The sequence below is a fragment of the Dipodomys spectabilis genome, unplaced genomic scaffold (genome assembly GCF_019054845.1).
Source record: "Dipodomys spectabilis isolate Male_0828 unplaced genomic scaffold, ASM1905484v1 ptg000118l, whole genome shotgun sequence".
Taxonomy (NCBI): Eukaryota; Metazoa; Chordata; class Mammalia; order Rodentia; family Heteromyidae; genus Dipodomys; species Dipodomys spectabilis.
The window spans coordinates 3,971,969-3,993,061 of record NW_024870795.1 but is presented as its reverse complement, the minus strand read 5'-3'; the positions used below and the strand labels follow the sequence as shown (position 1 = coordinate 3,993,061).

Sequence of the window (21,093 nt, the reverse complement as noted above, 5' to 3'; positions counted from 1 at the left end):
GCCCCCCCCCCCGAGGTCGGCGAGGGGAGAAGTGGGGGGACCGAGGTCGGAGAGGAGGAGAGGGAAGGAGAAGAGCCTGGCAGCCCTCCCCCCGCCCGCCCCCGCCGGGTTCTCGCGGGAACTGGAGGAGCCGGGAGGAGCGCGCGGCGCTCGGCTGCGGGCACCCGGGCGGGCCGGGCGCGCGGGCGCCCAGCTCGCGTCCTTGCCCGGCCTGCGTCCAGGCCGCTCCTTCGTCCTGCAACACGCCGCTTTCCTGCTCCGCGTTACGGGAAAGCTCACGGGTCCCCCGCAAGGGCAAAACCCGACGGCGCGGGCCCCGCCCCGCTCGCTCCCCGCCCGCCCGGCCCCTCGGCCCCGAGCGCCGCCTCCCGGCCCGCGGGTGGCCCGAGCCGCCGCCGCCGCCGCCGCCGGGGACCAGCGCCGGGCCGGGCGGGCTCCCCCCGGGGCTGAGATGTTGGGGCCCGGCCGCTGGGCGCCCCTGCTCCTGTGCCTGCTGCGGGCCACCGCAGGTGAGCGCGCGCCGCGGGGAGGCGAGGGCCGGGCCGGGGGAGGCGGGCCGGGGGCCGGGGGCCGGGGCGGACACGGGGACGGCGCCCGGCGCCCAGGGAGCCCCGGCCCGCCCGGGCCCCGGGTCTGACCAGCCCACAGAGGGAGCGCATCCTTTCCGGGAGGCGGGCCCTGCGCCCCCCTTTCCTGGAATCGTGCCCAGCTCCCGACTCCAGGCCCGCCGAGGGGGCGCGGCCGTCCCCCAGGTGTCCCCCGAAGCCGGGAGCGCCCAGCTCCGGCCTCGCAGGCCGAGGGATGGAGCCCGGCCGAGCCCCGACTCAGGCCCGAACTTAGTATCTCCAGTGGAGACCCTACCCCCACCGCGATCACCAATCCGGGGAGGAGCGGCCTCGGCCGAGCGGCGGGGGTCATCTTTCTACCTGGTCTGAAAGAGCTGGAAACTTACTTGGAGCAACCAAGGAAGGATCGGATCCCACACTTTGGAATCACTTCTTTGCGTCGGGAATCAGGGGCTGTTAAAGCTTTGCAACCTAGCCATCCTGGGAGGTAGAGAGGCTCCTTTTTCAAAGGGGGAAACTGAGTCACAGACCATTGAAGGAGAGCTCAAGGAAAATAGCAGCGATGAGACGTCTGAGGAAGCCGGGCAACATGTCTGTGTCCAGGGTGCCTCCTGGGACTACGGTCTCCCTTAGTCAGGACACAGAGCCGTGTTCCTTTTGGAACTCCCTGGCACACGGTGGTCCACAGATGCTGTGGCCTAAAGTGACAGAAGAATGAGACCTAGCCAGCCCTGGAAAACTGACAGGAGGAAGGGGAGTAAAATGCTCAGAATTGGCAAGGCCCAGCCTGGATCTGAATTCTGAGTTTAGGATTCATTGGCTGAGAAGGGCCTCAAGATCTCTGGACCAGCCTTGAGTTCCAGCCTCATGATCTCTTCTTCCTCACAGGCAGTCCCCATCTAGCCCCTCCCCGGAACGTCACCCTGTTCTCCCAGGACTTCGGTGTGTACCTGACGTGGCTCCCAGGGCTTGGCAACCCCCAGAATGTGACCTATTTGGTGACCTTCCGAGGGTAAGGGGAGCCTCTGAGCTGGTGGGTGAGGGATGGAAGAAGTAGGGGTGGGGAGTGGAGGAGTGTGTTGGGGTGGCTAGCCTCCAGTGCTTCTCTGGGCCCATGCCAGGTGTGTAGAGAGAGGCTTCAAATAAAGGTTGGAGGTAGTGGGATCCATGTGGAGGAGTGTCACAACCTGTTGCAACCTGGGACAGGGCAGTAATGGAGCCTGGATGGTGGAATTGAGATTTGGGGTGCCAGGGGACCTGTAGCCCTCCACCAGCTTCAGATCCCAAGGTTCCATTAACCAGGGTTTTTATTGCATTTCATATAGGGAAGTATGTTCAGACAGAAAGGCATAAGCAACCACATGTGACAGTATTTTGTATAAAAGTTACTTCCACATCCCAGAACTAGAGCTGAACAGTACAATTTGCATAAACCTTAGTCTGCAGGCTCCCCAGGCAGTTTAGGGTGGAATTAGCCCACACCCAGGATTGAAATCTGAATTCCTGTTAAACCAGGACTGATTGACCTTTTCTGGAAACTCTTGGCATTCTGAGAGTATGTTAGAAGGCCTTCCAAACCCCCCAAGCCTTTCAGGTCTCACAGCTTGGCTTTTTGGGCGCTCACAGAGGAGACCACTCAGTGGTCTGCCAGGGATGGAGAAGCATTGGAGTGGGGCTTAGAAGGAACTGCAAGGAAATGCAAGGCTTGAGTGCCCAGATGAAGTACTTGAAGTTATTCGAGCCGATGCGTGAGAGCAGACATACAGCCAGGAGCTGGTACTTCCTCCTGCAGAGCCTGGAGACCTAGGCATGCTCCCATCATCCCGCTTTCCTTGGGGAGCTGGACAGGGCCTTGGGGGGGGGGGGGGTCCTTCCCATTTAAGCCCAAGCAGTCAATAAATACTAGCCCAGAGGAATCTGAGATTGGTAGTACATGCTCCATCTTTCAAACATAGATGGGAATGGCCTGGAGTTCTTCATTAGAAAGGCAAGAGAACTGAGGCCGAAAGCTGGGAGGATCAACCTGGAGTTGGTGAAGGTAGGAACAGGAAGTGGGGTTAGAGCTCTCATGCTCTCAGACCTACCCTGGCCCAGGCACATGCTGTGTCTGCCTCATTTCAGAGGGGAGGAAACAAGCCAGGCTCGACTTGCCCAAGAAAGCTAGTGATTGAGCCAGAAGAAGAACCCAAGTCTCTCTGATGCCAGAGTTTGTGCCCTTCCTGCCTGTAGGGTAAATTAAATAGGGAGGTTTAATTAGGTAGCCGATGAAGAGAACACCACGACGACGACATACTCAGGCAGGAAAAGAAGTTTATTTACCAAACTGCTGCCCCACTGTGCAAGGTGGAGAGCACCAGAAGGGACAACCCATTCCCAGGCCAGGACTTATCTAGGCCAGGGGTGTGAAGAGGTGTGGCCAGGTAGGGGATGTGATCTCAGAGCCTAGGGCCCCGCCCCTGGTCTAATGGAAGGTGTGAAGGCCCAGGATGTGACCTTGGAGGAGGGGAAGGTGACTGCTTCTAGATATGCCAATTACCTAGGTAACTCAGATATTTGGCAGAGACTTATACAGGAAGAAGGGAGGCGGGAGGCCAGGGCTCCTATGGCCCGTGGCAGACCTTACACTGCCTTACAATCAGGGAGATGACCAGAAAGATAGCTGCAGATACAAATTAGCAGATCTGCCGATGTGAGGTCTGGGCCCTGGCTCAGGAGAGCATTGCAAAGCAAGAACTGTATCCGGAGACAGCACATACCCATCATGAGTAGTCTTTAGTATTCTGTTCTCTTGCTTCCGTTTTCTTCTTCAGCGACTCCCATCATTTATATTGTTGTAAGGTGAGAAGCCATATTTTGAGAGGTTGAATCTTAGAGTCTTTATTAAAAGGCCGGCAACTTCATGGTAGACTCCTGTCTCAAAGACCAGCAGCCAGCAAATACACTTCACACAAAACTGCCCTGAAGGCCAGAGAGGAAGGAAAGAACAAAAGCAATACCAACAAACCAATTCAGCTCCAATGGAGAGTTGAATTGGGACATCATGGTGACTGGAGAAGAGACAGGTGACAGCAGACAGGACATGAACATGGCATAGCTTAATGACACCTGAGCTGGCCAGGTCAGGAGGCAGGGTCACAGGAAACTCCCAGTCCCAGGCACTGGACCACTGGACTGACAGGTTTAGTAACCTATCAGCCTAGTACCCATCCCTTCCTCCAGGGATTCAGGCACGTCCATCACGTGGGAGGCAGGGGCTTTGCTTTCCCCCACCATGAAGACAAGATGCCAGACCCTCCCATTCACCAAGAGGCCAAGATGGCACTGGCCAGACCCGAACTCCCTGTTTTAATATCCTCTTTTTTTCTGTGTTCAATATTTGTCTTCCTCTCTCAAATCCCAGTTATGTATTTATTGTTTTATAAATGGAGTAGATTCCACTTTTGATTAAAAAAAATTTCAGTGTTCAAAATTATTCAACATCCCCCCTAAAGTCTTTCTCTTGTGGTCATGGTTTGACTATGAACACACACACACACACACACACACACACACACACACACACACACACACACACACACACACACACACACACACACACACACACACACACACACACACACACACACACACACACACACACACACACACACACACACACACACACACACACACTACTCAAATGCAGAGACTCCGTGTATTGTATATGCACTTGGTCACCATCTAGTAGCACTGTTTTGGGAGGTTCTAGAAACTTTAGGAGGTAACACCTAGCTGAAAGACGTAGGTCACTAGGGGGTGGGTCCTTGAGGGTATCTTGTCCCTGGCCATTTCCTGTCTCCCTCTATTTCCTGTCTTCATTGATAGTGGCAAAGCTCTTGCAGCCTGCCATACGATCCACTGCCGTGATGCTCTGCCTCACAATAGGCCTAGAATTATTGAGCCAAGTGGCCATGGACTGTGCTCTCTGAAACAGGGTCTGTAATAAATCCTTCTTCCTTTTTAGTTGATACGGTCAGATATCTGGTCACAGCGATGGGAAAGTAATCCAGTTATATGTTTTCCTTAATAACTAGTCATTTCTAGCTGACAAGTTTACAACTGAGAAGGCCTACATTAAAATAGTAATAATAAGCTCCTTATTGACTTCAATTGTCCTGTTAAAAATCAACATTACTGGAAGGCGCCAGTGACTCATGGCGATAATCCCAGCTACTCAAGAGGCTGAGATCTGAGGATTTCAGTTCGAAATCCTCAGGCAGGAAGATCCATGAGATTCTTATCTGCAGTTAACCACCAGAAAACCTCAAAGTGGTAGAGCACTACTCTTTTTTTTTAATTTTTATTTATTTTTTATTGTGAAAATACTGTACAGAGGGATTACAATTACATGGGCAAGATAATGAGTACATTTCTTATCAAGCATTGTGGCCTCCTCCTTTGTTTCCCCTTCCCATCCTCCCCCCACCCCCCTACCTAATCCTCCCCACCCCTCCCAAACTTTACAACCAAAGTTGTAAAGTTCGTTTTGGACATAAAGACTTGTACTTCTCATTGTTGCAACAGGTCCACCTATATCCTTATTTAAACGACTTGTTTTTCCCCTTCCCCTCCACAAATTATACTGACTTGTTTTTCCCCTTCCCCTCCACAAATTATACTGACATCAAATACAGTGAAAGCAGGGGTTATACTGTGGGGGAGGGACATACAAAGCAACAAAGAAATAATCTTATAAATGCTTAGAAACAATCGCATGAAAGATAGAGCACTACTCTTAAACACAAAAGCTCAGGGACAGTGCGCAGGCCCTGAGTTCAAGCTCCATGACAAGCAAAAAATCAACAGCCAAACAGCAACAGAAATCAACATTACTGAGTTAAACTTCACATGGGCCAAAGAACTCCATTTCAGTCTTAAGAGATGAGTTTGGACAAGTGTATACAACCATATAACCACCACCGTTATTAAAGTACAAAATACCTCCATTACCCTCGAAACTTCTTTCAGGCCAGTTTGTATTCAATCTCCTGATAGATCTAGACAGCCTTAGATCTGCTTTTTGACTGTTCCAGAATTTCATACAAATAGTACCCTTCATGTCTGGCTTCTTTCACTCACCCTGTGTTTCTGATATTTATTCACTTTGCTGTGAATTAGTTGTTTATTTTTGTTACTGAGTAGTATTTTATTGTATGACTAGACATACTATTATTTTATGTATTTTCCCATCGTGGCTGTTTGGGTTGCTCTGAGTTTGGTGTGTGTGTGTGTGTGTGTGTGTGTGTGTGTGTGTGTGTGTGTGTGTGTGTGTGTGTGTGTGTGTGTGTGTGTGTGTGTGTGTGTGTGTGTGTGTGTGTGTGTGTGTGTGTGTGTGTGTGTGTGTGTGTGTGTGTGTGTGTTGGTTTGCTAGGACTGTCATAAGCACTCTCTTCAAGACATGAATCTAAATGCAAATATATTCACCTTTCTCTCAACAGCTGCAAAGGTCTTAGCGCATTCCAGCTCTGACTCCTAAGTCCAAAGTCTCATCTAAATATTATCTACCAAATGTGGGTGTAATTAGAGGTGTGACTCATCCTGAGGGAAAAATTATTCTCTATCAGTGGATCCAAGAAACCAGACAAGGTTATGGTAGACATTCCTAGTTCCAAAAGGGGAAAACAGGAAAGAAGGAAAGAGAGGCATGTTCCCAGGTCAATTCCAATCCTAACAAGGCAAATTCTGTTAGGTTTTAGGCAGAAGAATAGTCCTCTTGGCCAGATGGAGTGGGGCACACCTGTAATCCCCATACTTGGGAGAATGAGGCAAAAGGATCAAGAGTTTCAGGCCAGCTAGAGCTGAAATACTAAGCAAAAAAAAAACAAAACAAGAATAATCTTGTTTTGCTTACTCCTCTGTTCCCTGGGGTCACGAGGTAGCAGCCTGCCTACCCCTTTAACCTTTCTTTTTTTTCCAGTCTTGGGGTTTGACCTCATGGCCTGGGCACTGTCCCTGAGCTTCTTTTGCTCAAGGCTAGCGCTCTGCCATTTGAACCACAGCACCACTTCTGGCTTTTTCTGCTTATGTGGTGCTGAGGAATCGAACCCAGGGCCTCATGCATGCAAGGCAAGCACTCTACCACTAAGCCACATTCCCAGCCCTATCCTATGCTTAAGACACTGGGTAGCAGCAGCCAGGCTTTGGGTGACAGCAGTAACTGCTGATTTCTGAATCATCTTGGTGTCATTTTTACCTTTTTTTTTTGGGGGGGGGGGGAGGGCGTCAGTTATGGGGCTTGAACTCAGGGCCTGGACACTGTCCCCAAGCTTTTTTGCTCAAGGCTAGTGCTCTACCACTTGAGCTACAGCACCACTTCTGGCCTTTTCTGAGTAGTTTATTGGCTCACTGACTTTCCTACTCCAGGCTAGCTTTGAACTGGGATCCTCAGACTCCAGCCTCCTTAGTAGCTAGGATTACAGGTGTGAGCCACCAGTGTCCAGCCATTTTTACCTTTTTTTAAAGGACAGTGAATAAATTTCACAGCCAAATAGTTGTTGTGCCCTCTAACAGCTTTCCTTCCTTTTCTCTGGTCACCAGCCACTTTAGTCAGTGCTGGAGGTGTTCCATCTTTAAGCTGGGCACCAGTGGCTCACACCTGTGATTCTAGCTACTCAGGAGGCTGAGAGCTAAGGTTTGTGGTTCAAAGCCAACCCAGGCAGGAAAGTCTGTGAGACTCTTATTTTTAATTAACCACAAAAAAAAAGAAAAAAAAAATAAGGAAGTGGAACTGTAGATGAAGCACCACTTTTGCATGAAAATGCTAAGAGACAGCAACCTAGGTCCTGAGTTCAGGCATGAGTAGAGGCACAAAAAAAGAAAAAAAAAAGTCATCTCTAGGGCTGGGAATGTGGCTTAGTGGTAGAGTGCTTGCCTAGCATGCATGAAGCCCTGGGTTCAATTCCTCAGTACCACATACGCAAAAAAAGCTGGAAGTGGCACTGTGGTTCAAGTGGTAAAGTGCTAGCCTTGAGCAAAAGAAGCTCAGGGACAGTACACAGGCCCTGAGTTCAAGCTTTAGGACTAGCAAAAAAAAAAAAGAAAAAGAGACAAGTGGGCGGGGAAGGAAGAAGGAAGGAAGGAAGAAAGAAAGGAAGGAAAGAAGGAAGGAAGGAAAAGGGAGAGGGGCTTGGAATGTGGTTCAATTATAGAGTGCTTGCTTTGCATGCATGAGGCCCCAGGTTTGATTCCTTAGCACTATATAAGCAGAAAAAGCCGAAGTGGCGCTGTGGCTCAAGTGGTAGAGCACTAGCCTTGAGCTGAAGAGCTGAGGGACAGCACTCAGGCCCAGAGTTCAGGCCCCACAACTGACAGAAAAAAAGGAAAGAAAGAAAGACAGATCTCATTTATTTAAAAAAACAAAAAACTTCGTCTCTAGTTTCTATTGACGTGACTGAATCCACGAGTTGCATCCAGGATGTCTTTATCAAATGGTCTTCCAGCCATCGCCTTGCTGTTCTCTCCAGAACACATTTTCCATCTTTTTCTAAATTGTTTTTGTTTTCAATTTAGATACACTAAGAGTATACCAAATCTGGCAGGGCATTGGTGGCTCACACCTCTAATTCTAGCTACACAGGCGGCTGAGATCTAAGGATCACAGTTCAAAGACAGCCTAGGCAGGAAAGTCCATAAGACACTTTTTTTTTTTTTTTGGGTCTGGTCGTGGGGCCTGAACTTTGGGCCTGGGCATTGTCCCTCAGCTCTTCAGCTCAAGGCTAGTGTTCTGCCACTTGAGCCACAGTACCACTTCTGGTTTTCTGGTGGTCATTTGGAGATAAGAATCTCATGGACTTTCCTGCCCGGGCTGGCTTTGAACCTTGATCCTCAGATCTCAGCCTCCTGAGTAACTGGGATTACAGGCATGAGCCAGTGGCACCTGCTTGGAAACGATCTGTGTTTCAATCTCTCTGAGCCATTTTTTTATTCCAGTCAACAATGTGTAAGAGTTCTGGTTATCCCATCTACTCACCAACCTTTAATATTGTCAGTCCTTTGGGTTTTTTTTTTGGGGGGGGGGAGGGGGTCTGGTCATGGGGCCTTGAACGCTGGGCTTAGGCACTATCCCTCAGCTCTTCAGCTCAAGGCTAGAGCTCTACCACTTGAGCCACAGTGCCACTTCTGGCTTTTTTATTTTTGCTTATGTGGTGCTGGGGAATCGAACCCAGGGCCTCAGGCATGCAAGGCAAGCACTCTACCACTGAGCCACCTTCCCAGCCCAGTCCTTTGGGTTTTTTATCCTTTCTAGTGAGTGTGTGCTAGTATTCCATCATAGCTGTAGTTTGCCTTTCCAAAATGATCGATGGTGTTGAATATCTTCCTGTGTGTTCATCTGCCATTCATGTGTCTGCTTCTGTTAAGTGGCTATGCTCATATTTTTTTCCACTCACTAAGTAGTTTTCTTATGATGGACTTGTAAGAGTTCTCTGTTTATTTTAGATACCAGTCCTTTAACAATGGATACATTGTGATGGTTAATCTTGATTGTCAACTTGATTCAATTGAGAGACACCCAGGAGATTAGTAAATCACTTCTGTCTGAGAGGGCATTTCTGGAGAGGATAAGCCCTGCTCTGAATGTGGGCAGCACCCTCTCCTGGGCTGGACAAGGCTAGACAACACAGCTTCTCTGTTTCTCTGTCTTTCTCTTCTCTTCCTGTCCACCATGATGTGAGCTGCTCTGAACCTTTCTGTCTCTCTCTCTCATCTTCCTGACCACTGTGACATGAGCTATTCTCTACTGCTATGCCCTCCCCATCATGATAGAATGAAAACCATGAACCAAAATAAACCCTTCCTACTTGGAATTGTTTCAGAATTTATTTAGCTACATAAACTGAAAACCCAGTTGCAGTCGACACACATCTCACATAGTTGTTTTTTGGTGGCACTGGCATTTGTACTCTGGGCCTTGCCCCTTGCTGGGTAAGCATTCTTGCTTGAGCCATGCCTCCAGCCTTTTTTGCTTTAGGTTATGTTCCAAGTAGGATCTTTTTTTTTTTTTTTTTTGATTGTGGACCTTGATCCTCCTGCCTGTCTCTTGCATAACTGAGATTATAGGTATGAGTCACATTCCTCAGTCATTGAGTGAAATATCTTAAAATTTTCTCATTATAGCTAGGTGCCAGTAGCTCATCCCTGTCAGCCTAGCTACTCAGGAGGCTGAGATCTGAGGATCGCAGTTCAAGGCCAGCATGGGCAAGAAAGTCCGTGAGACTCTTATCGCCAATAAAAACCACCAAAAAACCAGAAGTAGTGCTGTGGCTCAAGCGGTAGAGCACTTGCCTTGAGCTGAAGAGCTGAGGGACAGCACCAAAAAAAAATTCTCATTATAATTGTGAATGTTTATTCCTGTAGTTTTTCCTATATTTACTTTAGGAAGTATGACCTGTTAAGGAAGCACATGTAAGTTAGAATTTTTCTATTCCTGTTGAATAGAACATCTTTAATATTGCTTTGGACTTTGAGGTCTATATCTTGTCTCTCGTTAATGTAACTACAGTTCCTTTGGGGGGGGGTCCGGTCGTGGGGCCTGAACTCTGGGCCTGGGCGCTGTCCCTCAGCTCTTCAGCTCAAGGCTAGCGCTCTACCACTTGAGCCCCAGCGCCACTTCCGGCTTTTTTCTTTTTGCTTATGTGGTGCTGAGGAATCGAACCCAAGGCCTCAGGCATGCCAGGCAAGAGCTCTACCACTGAGCCACCTTCCCAGCCCCTACAGTGCCTTTTTTTGTCAGTGTTTGTATACTTCTTTCTACCAAGACACAAAACAGAGGAACTGACTCTTTGCCCATATTGTCCCTTGGCCTCTTCATTTGCCCACCACTCAGCCCTTAATCCCGGAAGTATCCTTGGTTCTCGTTCACTCTGTATGTGTGTGTGTATATGTGGTGTGTGTGTGTGTGTATGTGTGTGTGTGTGTGTGTGTGTGTGTGTGTGTGTGTGTGTGTGTGTGTGTGTGTACCTTGGGGCTTGAACTCAGAACCTGGTGCTATCCTTCAGCCTTTTTACTCAAGGCTGATGCCCTACCACATGAGCCACAGCTCTACTTCTAGCTTTTTGGTTGCTACTTGGGGATAAGAGTCTCATGGACTTTGCTGCCTAAGTTGGCTTTGAACCTTGACTCTTTGATCTCAGCTGCCTGAGTAGCTAGGATTACAGGTGTAAGCCATGGCTGCCTAGCCCCACTGGGTTTTGCCTCTGTCTACCACAGCTCCCTGAGGGAGGTGTTGCAGGTGGGAGACTGAGGCTGAGGGACAGTCACTTGTCTAAAGACCAGAGCTAGGCGTGGGTAGAGCCAGGACTCCCATCATCATCATGTTGAGCTTTCCTGCACGGGGCAAGCTCCTTTCCATCACAGCCTTTTCCTCTTGCTGTTCCTCTCCCCACGCTTCCCCAGGCTCCCTCCTTCTCCTCACCGGGTCTCAGCCTCAGAACCATCTTCTTGGTCTTTTCTGAGTCACCTTTGCAAGCACCTCAAAGAGATCATTTGGGGTGATTTTTTTGGGGGGTCCAGTCATGGGGCCTGAACTCTGGGCCTGGGCGCTATCCCTCAGCTCTTCAGCTCAAGGCTAGCTCTACCATTTGAGCCACAGCGCCACTTCTGGCTTTTTTCTTTTTGCTTATGTGGTGCTGAGAGGAATCGAACCCAGGGCCTCAGGCATGCAAGGCAAGCACTCTACCACTGAGCCACCTTCCCAGCCCCTGGGGTGATATTTTACCAGCTCCTGAGTTGATCTAGTTGCTATGACTACTGCCTCTGGTCCCCTCCCATCAGGTCTAAGTTCCTGGGAGGCGGAGGTTGGGTGGGACCATAGCTGTCATGGATTGCTGATTCAAGGCTGACCAGATTTCATCAGAGATTGAAGTCATTGATCTGCATGGTCCCCTCCAGCAGCCACACAGTGCTCAGCATGGTACCTGGCATATAGTAGGGGCCTTATCGATGCCTGAATGAGTAAACATATGGAAAATACTGGAATAGTCGTGGCAGCTACCACCATAGAGGCCCCGGAGGGAGGCATTGAGCAAGTGAGGGACAGCGCTAGGACTTCCAGACACATCTGTCTAGTTGTAAAACTGAGTTCCTGGCCAGCCATATTTTGCCACAGCGGATGTCTGGACTGGGGAGTGCGGGGCAGATGGACAGATGGAGAGATGGGCAGTGGGCTGGAGGAATGAGTGACCACATGTTTGGTAAATTCCTCTTCAATCCAGAAGCTGCATTCACAGTCCCCTATTTTCCTGTCTCTCCCCCACCCCAGCCTCCTGACCCCCAAACGGTGGCGGAAAGTAGAGAGGTGCACGGGAACCAGGGCACTGCTGTGTCCCCTGATGTGCCTGAAGAGGCAGGACCTGTACAACAAGTTCAAGGGACGTGTACAGGCTGTGTCTGCCAATGCCAAGTCTCCAAAAGTCGAGTCCAAGTACCTGGACTACCTGTTCGAAGGTAGGTATCTGTGGGGAAGGGACTGACAGAGAACCGCTCCTTACCCAGCAACTCTGCAAGGTGAGGCAGGGGCCTTCAGAGGAAAGAACAACAGGATCTAAACAAGAGATCCATTCAGTTGTCTTGCGTGTCCACAGAAACTGGAAAATTCCACACTTGCTGTCTGTCCAGAGTTGGGAGCCAGGGAAACTAGTAGCTGCTCAGTCCAAGAAGCAGGAGGCCTCAGAATGAGACAGACAACAGACAGAGACAGAATCAAAGGGCGGGGGGAGGGAGGGAGGGAGGGAAGAAAGAAGGAAGGGAGACTAGAGAGGCAGGGATCTGACATTAAAGGGTCTAAAAGTTTTCCGGAAAACCACAGTACAAGTTCAAGTTCGGAGGCAAAGGAACCTGCAGCAAATGCACCTGCTCAGGAAAAGACCAAGAGTGGAAGAGCAAGTTTCCCTTTCTGCTTTCTCATCCATCTGGTCTCCGTCGCATGCTAGGGGTTCTCCACACACCGGTCCCCAGAGACAGGCTCACAGACTCGCTGTCCATGTCCCACTTCCCCAAAGCGGAGAGCACCTGTCCAGTGCAGCCCGGGCTCCCACCAGCCTCGGTGAGAAGGAACCAGGGACCAGCCACAGCCTGGAGCCAGATCTGCACAGCCCCTGACTTCACTCAGGGAGGCTGAGGACTTCTAGTTCATGGATGAAATGCAACAGAACCTCCTCCTGATAACAATTACCGTGTTCTGCTGAGCCCTGGCCATGACCCAGTGCTGTCCCAGTACCTCTTTTTTTGTTAGTATTATTTTGTGCCAGTATTTGGGCTTGAACCCAGGGCCTCACATTCTTGTTTAGCTTTTTTGTTTGAGGCTAACACTCTACCTCTTGAGCCATGCCTCCACTTCTGGCTTTTTGGCAGTTAATTGGAGATAAGTGTTTCTTGGACTTTCCTGCCTGGGCTGGCTTTTTGAACCTTTATCTTCAATTCTCAGTCTTCTGAGTAGCTAGGATTACAACCATGAATCACTGGTGCCCAGCTCTCACATACATTTTGTTATTGTTGTTGTTATTGTTATTTATGCTGGTTCTGAGGCTTAAACTTCGGGCCTGGGCACTGTCTCTGAGCTTTTGTGCTCAAGGCTAACTCTACCACTTGGAGCTTTAGAGCCATTTCTGGCTTTCTGGTAGGTAGTTGGACATAAGAGCTTCATGGACTTTCCTGCCCGGGTTGGCTTTGAACTATTATCATCAGATCTCAGCCTCCTGAATAGCTAGGACTACAGGTGTGAGCCACTGCTGGCTACATACATATTCCTATATTTGTTAGAAATATTTTTCAAATTTAATTGGAAAAGTGTTTTCTATACACTGTAGAAATTTGGGGAATAGGAGAAGATAAAATTAAAGAGGGAAGAATATTGCCCATGCCTACCTAGAAATAACATGTATAACCACTGGGTGGGGATGGAGGTGTTTTATTTCTTAGCCTCACAGGGAATTTCTGAAGTTCATTTTGATCAACTCACTTGAAAAAACTAAAAAAATAAAACAAGTCGGGCACCGGTGCTCACACCTATAATCATAGCTACTCAGAAGGCTGAAATCTAAGGATTGCAGTTCAAAGCTAGCCCAGGCAGAAAAAGTCCCATGAGACTCTTATCTCCAATTAACCACCAGAAAACCAGAAGTGGCCCAAGAGAGTGCTAGCCTTGAACACAGAGTGGCTCAGGGACAGCACCCAGGCCCTGAGTTCTAGCACCACAACTGACCCCAAAATAAAAAGCAAAACTCACAGAAGCTTAGTAATGTGCCAGGATATACCATTAGTAAGTAATTGATGGGGATAGTGTGTGAATCTGGGTCCTTCTGCGCTTAGGCTAGGCCGAGCAAGGAAAGGGTGGTCTCTAGGGGAGATTGAATACTCAGTTGCCTTCATAAAGGTTTAGCTCTATTACTGTCTGTCCAGGATTCTCTAAAATACTTAAGGGTTTTTCCCTTTTCTTTTTTTTTTTTTTTTGGTCGGTCATGGGGCCTAAACTCTGGGCCTGGGAGCTGTCCCTCAGCTCTTCAGCTCAAGGCTAGCGCTCTACCACTTGAGTGTCAGCCCCACTTCCGGCTTTTTCTGCTTATGTGGTGTTGAGGAATTGAACCCGGGGCCTCATGCAAGCAAGTCAAGCACTCTACCACTGAGCCACCTTCCCAGCCCCGGGTTTTTCCATTTCCAAAGTGGGAATTGTGTGAGACTTAAAGAAAATAGGTCCTTGGTTGCTCAGTAGGTTTTGACAAATGCCAGCAATGCCTTCTCCCTTTTGAGAAAGCTGAGCAGAGGCAGGCAATGTGAGACAGAGAGCTGACAGGTCCTGGTTCTGTTTCTATCAGTGGAGCTGGCTCCACCCACCCTTGTGTTCACTCGGATTGAGAAGATCCTGTTTGTCAATGCCACCTACCAGCTGCCCCCCTGCATGCCCCCCGTTGACCTGAAGTATGAGGTGGAATTCTGGGCAGAGGGCACCATAAACAAGGTAAAAAGCCCCTTTCCTGACCCCAGGCTCCTCCCCTTCTCCCCACCACTCTACCAAACCCCAGCACTCCTCACCTTCCCATGCATCCTACGTCCCATCTCCTGGCAGTCAGCCCCTGATTATGCTCAATGAGACTGGCCTGTGAATCCCCCTGCCCCCGCATTCAACCAGAGACCAAGCTCTGGACAGGTGGAAGCCATCCCACTTCATTTAAATATTATTGTTGGCCTCTTCTCATCCACTCAAATTTGTCTGAAATAATGTATGATAAGGCGCAAGAGACTGAGTTACCAGGTCACCAGATTCATTACAGGAACCCCCAAAATACATACAAAGGCTTAGCAGCAAACCAAAAGAACCAAGAGATAAACAAATAACTTTCCATCCAGTTTCAGACCTGTTTCCAGTGCCACCTGTGTATGTGCCCAGATCTGTTGAAGGCAAAGGTTAGCTTACTCTTTCTCTGCAATACTGGACAGCAGATGTACCAGACTTTTGACTCTGCTGTTGCATCACAAAGTGAGCCACAGAAGCCAGGCACCAGTGGCTCATTCCTATAATTCTAGCTACTCAGAGTCTGAGATCTGAGGGTCCCAGTTCATAGCCAGCCCAGGCAGAAAAGTTCATGAGACTCCTATCTCCAGTAAACTACCAAAAAATCTGGACTCTGGCTTAAGAGGTTGAGAGCTAACCTTGAACAAAAGAAACTCAGGGACAGCACCCAGGTCCTGAGTTCAAACCCCAGGACCAACACACACACACACACACACACACACACACACACTCGCCCGCGCGCACACACGCATGCACACATGCACACACGCACGCACGCGTGCGCGCCCCACAGAAAATGTAGAAACCCACGGGCATCCCCAGATTGTTGCACAAAGTCAAGAGACAGGCCAGGTTCCATTCAGGGCTGTTGTTTACTAACCTCTACTACTGTTCTCATTCCTCCTTGAGCCCAACTTCCATACCCTGTGTTCCAGTATGGCTCCTGCTTTCCAGAACCTCCCACATACACGGAAACATCTTATGAAGCTTTATAACTATAAACCATTTTACAAATCAGTTAAAAAGCAATTCTTAAAAAAGTACTTCACAAACACTTTAGACTATCACTGGCCAATATAAATAACCGATGAGCCCCCTATGTCATTTTAAATGCCTAAGTTTAACTGCTTAAAAGAGAACAGGTCAGCCGGGCGCTGGTGTCTCACGCCTGTAATCCTAGCTACTCAGGAGGCTGCGATCTGAGGATCGAGGTTCAAAGCCAGCCCGGGCAGGAGAGACCATGAGACTCTTATCTCCAATAAACCACCAGAAAACCGGAAGTGGCGCTGTAGCTCAAGTGGTAGAGTGTTCGCCTTGAGCTGAAGAGCTGAGGGACAGTGCCCAGGCCCAGAGTTCAAGCCCCACGACCAAAAAAAAAAAAAAAAGAGAACAGGTCAGCTGGATGCCATCTAAGGATCATAGTTCAAGGCCAACCTGAGCAGGAAAGTCCATGAGACTCTTACCTCCAACTAACCAGCAGAAAAGTTGGAAATGGAGCTGTGGCTCAAGTGGTAGAGCACCAGGCTTGGGCAGAAAAGGTTAAGGGACAGTACCTAGGCTCTGAGAGCCAGTGTTCTTCCGTCAAACAGAGCCCGTTTCTTTCTCCAGACCCTGTTCCCTGCCACCCTCTATGGCCAGCCAGTCCATATCCCTCTGAAGCCTACCTCTGGCAGACGCCACTGCCTCAGGGCCAGAACCATCTACACCACCAGTTCCAAGTACAGCCGCTTCTCTGAGACCCGCTGCCTCCTCCCGGAAGCCGCCGGTAGGTGCAGAGCGGAAGTGCTGCAGGCACTTCCCACAGACCACACAAGTCTTGTGAGGCAAAGGTTATAAGCAAGGTCACTGGTGGCCATGGCCTCTAATCCTCACTACTCAGGAGGATGAGATCTGAGGATCCCAGTTCAAAGCCAGCCTAGGTAGGAAATTCTATGAGACCTTTATGTCCGATTAACCACCAAAATGCCAGAGTAGAGCTGTGGCTCAAGTTGTAGAGTACTAGCCTTGAGGGCAAAAGCTAATGGAAAGTGCCCAGGCCCTGAATGCAAGCCCAGTATTAGGGGGAAAAAGGGGAAAAGAACTGAATGTAGAACTCTCACCTGGCTGAAAAATCCCATTTTTCCTCACTCACTGTGTGTTTTCAGAGTTTCATAACTTCTCTGAGCCTTGCTTTCCACAGTCTATAGGGTGGGCCTGTTTGTTTTGTTTTGTTTTGCTGGTCTTGGGGCTTAACTCTGGGCCCTGGTGCTGGGCCTGAGCTCTTTTGCTCAAGGCTAGCACTCTACCACTTGAGCCACAGTGTCAGTTCCAGCTTTTTCTGTGATTAATTGGCGATAAGTGCCTCATAGACTTTCCTGCCCAGGGTGGCTTTGAACCACGATCTTCAAACTCAGCCTCCTGAGTAGCTGGGATTATAGGCATGAGCCACAGGCACCTGGCTGGATGGGCTTGTGCTTAGGTGGACCAGACAGGCTGAATAGGCGGATGTCTTGGGAGCACTCAGTGCGGGATGACCGGGTACCATCACTACACCTACTGTGTCTGTCATCACTGTCCTCTTGTCTTCCCCAGGGGTCGGCTGGGCAGTCCTGGGGCTGCCCTCACTCCTGCCTCTGCTGCTGCTAGTTGCCATCGGGGGTATGATCTGGAGGAACGTCAAGGGGAACCCCTGGTTTAAGCAGGCGAGGATGCCTATGGCCCTGGTACGGCAAGTCAGAGGGGAAGGGGGGAGGGGGCAGATGGCAGGAGGTGGGACTGACTTTCAAGTAGATGACCCAGACGGGATTATCACTTATCTTTTTCTTTCTTTTTTTTTTTTTTTGTCGGTCATGGGGCCTGAACTCTGGGCCTGGGCGCTGTCCCTCAAGGCTAGCATTCTACCACTTGAGCCACAGAGCCACTTCCGGCTTTTTTCTGCTTATGTGGTGCTGAGGAATCGAACCCAGGGCCTCATGCACACAAGGCAAGCGCTCTACCACTGAGCCACCTTCCCAGCCCCCTATCACTTACCTTTGAGACAAGATTTCCACCATTAGCAAAACAAAAGAAAAAAAATGAATCTGTCCCTGACTGACAAATGCCTTTACTTTCTGGTAATGATTTGTCACTGCCCCCAAGCGCAGGCCCAGGGCTGGGGCCCCAAGAGAGATGGCCAGAGGGGTGGAGGAGTGGCCTGGAGGGATGTTACTCTTTAACCGAGGCTGAGCCTTGCCCAGGGTAGCCTCCGGACAGCATGGCTCCCATAGGATGGGGTCCAGCTGGGGGGAAGGAGTCCCAGCCACTGCGATGGGGCCCTGTCTTGGTGAGGACTTGACACTGACACCTTCCCTTTCACCCCTCAGTGATGGTCCAAGGGCTTGGGGATGGCTGGAGCCCTCCCTTCCCCCCCCAACCCCTTGCAGTGGGCCAGCTCTGAAGTGCGTGTATACAGTGGGTCCCTGGGTCCCCAGCAGGCTTAAAGTCCAGCCATGCTGACCATACACTGCTGGATGGACACACACACACACACACACACACACACACACACACACACACACACACACACACACACACACACACGCACGCACGCTGTCCTCTCTCCAGCTGTTTGTCTACTCCCTTATTTGTGCTTTGGGGTAAGGGTAGGGGGTTGGGAGACATGTCCCAAAGAAACAGCTTACGCATGAACCCTGCCTCGGGTCTGTTTCCAGGGAGCTCGACTCAAGGCATCAAGCACAGGAAGCCTGAACCCTCTCTGTTCTTCCCTTCCCTCCCCAACTCAGGACTTCTTGCGATACAGACCCCCTGTGGTAACCTATCAGCCCAGTGAAGCAGAGTCGCTGGATGACTTAATCCTCTGTCCCCCAAAGGAGCAGCTCAGGAGAGCCAAGCTGGCCCCTCCAGTCACAGCCCCCCACACCAGACAGGCAGGCTCAGGAGACAGCTCTGAGGCCGAGGACACGGACGACAGTGACAGCTTCCATGCCTACCTTTCCTCACCGCTCTTCCTGGCCCAGAAGCTCCAGCCAGCAGGACCCTCAGTGGGGACCCGGACACCCCCAGCCCCAGGATCTCCTGCCCGGGATTCCTCACACGGGAGCAGCCCCAGCACTCGGGACTCCTCGTTCTGGGAAGAGGCTGGGTCCTCCAGCTATCTGACCAAGAAGGAGTCAGGCCAGGGGCTGGGTGGGGACAGGCATCAGGACTCATCGGAGGATTCCGGCTCCCCCAAAGAACCCCAGAAGGATGGCCTCTCCTGGTGGGCCACCTGGGGTTCCCCAGCCCCACAGCAGAGTCTGGTTCCTGGGGAGCCCCCGGTTTCTCTTCAGACATTCACCTTCTGCTGGGACAGTGGCTCCGAGATGGAAGAAGAGTGGGAAGAGGAGGAGGAAGAGGAGAGTGAGAGGGGATCAGAACCTGAAGACGGCAGCATGGAGGCCGAGCGCCTGCAGAGAGCCCAGCTCAAGAGAGGGGTGCCGGGGCATTACCTGGCCAGGTGAGCTAGCCATGGCCTCCCACCTGATCTGGTGCTGCTGCCACACACACAGCCATACCCTCCACCGAGGCCTCAGAGGGTTTGTACAGCTCCCTGGCATTCTGCCTGGAGGCTGCAGAGCAGGAAGATGCCACTGGTTCCTGGGCTGAGCAGGAAGATGCCACTGGTTCCTGTGGCCAGTCCATCCCCTTAGAAGCTGCAAGAAAGCTGTAGGTACGGATGGGCCCAAGTCAGCCCAGTGTCCCCATGGTGACAGGTGAGGTCGGGCTCCTGGGAGGAGCTCCCACAGGGGGCATATCTGGGGCGGCAGGGCCTCATCTTCCTACTGAGCTCTCCGCCTCCCGGCTGAGTGATTACAGACAGGCCCCCAGAGTTGGAAGACAGGATAGAAAGCACTGTTTTTAATACCAGACAAACCTAGGTTCAGACCCCAGCTCGGCTATTTCCCCTTCCTCGTTCTGTCGCTGTTTTGGTGCCTGCAGCTGCTGTGAGCGTCTTGGGTGTGAGCAGCACAGGCCTGCTGTGTCAGTGGGGCTGTCTGTGCGGTGGCTGGCAAGATCCCCCATCCATCCATACCCCACCTGCGACCCCTAAACCCGGAGTGGCTGAAAGCCCCCCCCCCCACTTTGCTTCCGCCCACCCACAGTGGGCTGAGCTGGGAAGCCAGAGTCCCAACAAGGACAGCTTGGCCCCTCTCCTCCCACCCCCATGGGGCCCACCCCTCAAGGGGCTCACTTACTGATCCCCACAGGATCAGACTGCCGGGTCTGGGCTCCCTTTTGCATGGCACCTGGGGGTGCTTTGTTGATGGTTGAGCAGTCTTTGGGGAGAGGTGACTGCTTTGCTCAGAGCGCAGTGACTCACTCTCGGCCTCTACTGGCTTGCTTGGCTGCACAGTAGCAGAGCTGAGCTGTCACCCTCAGGCCTGAGGATTTTGTCCTGAACAGTTGTAGCTCTGGGGCCTGGGCCCTACCCTTTACCCTGCCAGGACTTTGCTCTGCTATGCAGAAAATAAAAAAGGATCTTTACAGCCATTTCCCTCTAATAGTGTAGTTTTGAGGCTGAGCAGACAGCAAGACCCAATGCCTGTGGAGAAGTTTCTTAAGGATATTTGGTCCAAAAGTCCTCCAATCTGTTCCCAAAGGCCTCCCGTTTTGGTTGTGGGGTTGGGGCAAGGGGCATAGAGCCCTACCCCCCTCAGTCAGAGCCGCCTCACCCCAGCCTGCTCCATGCTCAGGGCCTTGCAGGTAAGATGCATTCCACTGCTAAAGAAGAAGCTAGCAGACTGCTTTAGTACTTGAATACCTGGCTCTTTTGTTTCAAGCAAAGAGGTTGAGGTCCAGAGTGACAAAGCCCTTCTCAAGTCCACCCAGCAACACTGCCTTACTATGTGTCCCCAAGGGTGCAGTTTGACCTCTGCTCAGCCAGGCCAACTCCTCCTGACCCTCTGGCCTCATCAACAAAGTCTGTAGGTGTCACCCAGGATTTCCAAGGGTCACTAAACTGGCATGTGGTCTTAACCACTACATCTGGAGTGCATGCTCACACATGTACAGGTATACACACTTCATGCACACAGGCATGCGCAATATAATAATGTATGCCCTGACTGCTGAGCCCAGAGGAAGAAGAGCAAAGGGGGAAAATGTGGCTGAGGAAGAAGAGGGCTGTGGCTCAGGGGTAGCTCTGGAAAATGTCCCCAAGCCCATTGTCCTTTCTAAGACCCAACCAAGCTGCTTGGGAAGGTGCTTTCTAAATGAAAAGTCACGGCTCTTGATTGCCACCCTGTTGTCTCGGGACTGAATACTCACTTCCTTTCTAGTCTCTGCCTTATTATTTTAAAAGTATTTTTTTGTACAAACTTTTTCTACTCTGAGCTTTTTAGCAATTTTTAGTAATTCTATTTTTTTAAAGTGTGAAGTATGAGGGAAAAGGCCTGAAAATCAATCCAGTCTTTGCTCTTGTTATACCAGTGTTTACAAAGCCTTCTCCATCTGCAGTGACTGGAA

General features: G+C 50.6%; 1 protein-coding gene across 1 annotated transcript; it reads left to right on the top strand.

The window, feature by feature from the left end:
• The first annotated feature begins 435 nt into the window (after positions 1-435).
• Ifnlr1 (interferon lambda receptor 1) lies at positions 436-21,093 on the top strand. Its single transcript, XM_042688773.1, has 7 exons — positions 436-509; positions 1,455-1,578; positions 11,863-12,047; positions 14,414-14,556; positions 16,219-16,375; positions 17,182-17,312; positions 18,372-21,093. The coding sequence occupies exons 1-7, from the start codon at positions 452-454 to the stop codon at positions 19,086-19,088; spliced, it is 1,515 nt and encodes a 504-aa protein (XP_042544707.1). The 5' UTR covers positions 436-451; the 3' UTR covers positions 19,089-21,093.

Coding starts and splice junctions, on each gene's coding strand:
- Ifnlr1 (XM_042688773.1), top strand. CDS start 452: ATGTTGGGGCCCGGCCGCTGGGCGCCCCTGCTCCTGTGCCTGCTGCGG. Junction 14,557..16,218: donor CAGAGGGCACCATAAACAAG/GTAAAAAGCCCC, acceptor TTCTTTCTCCAG/ACCCTGTTCCCTGCCACCCT. Junction 16,376..17,181: donor CCTCCTCCCGGAAGCCGCCG/GTAGGTGCAGAG, acceptor TGTCTTCCCCAG/GGGTCGGCTGGGCAGTCCTG.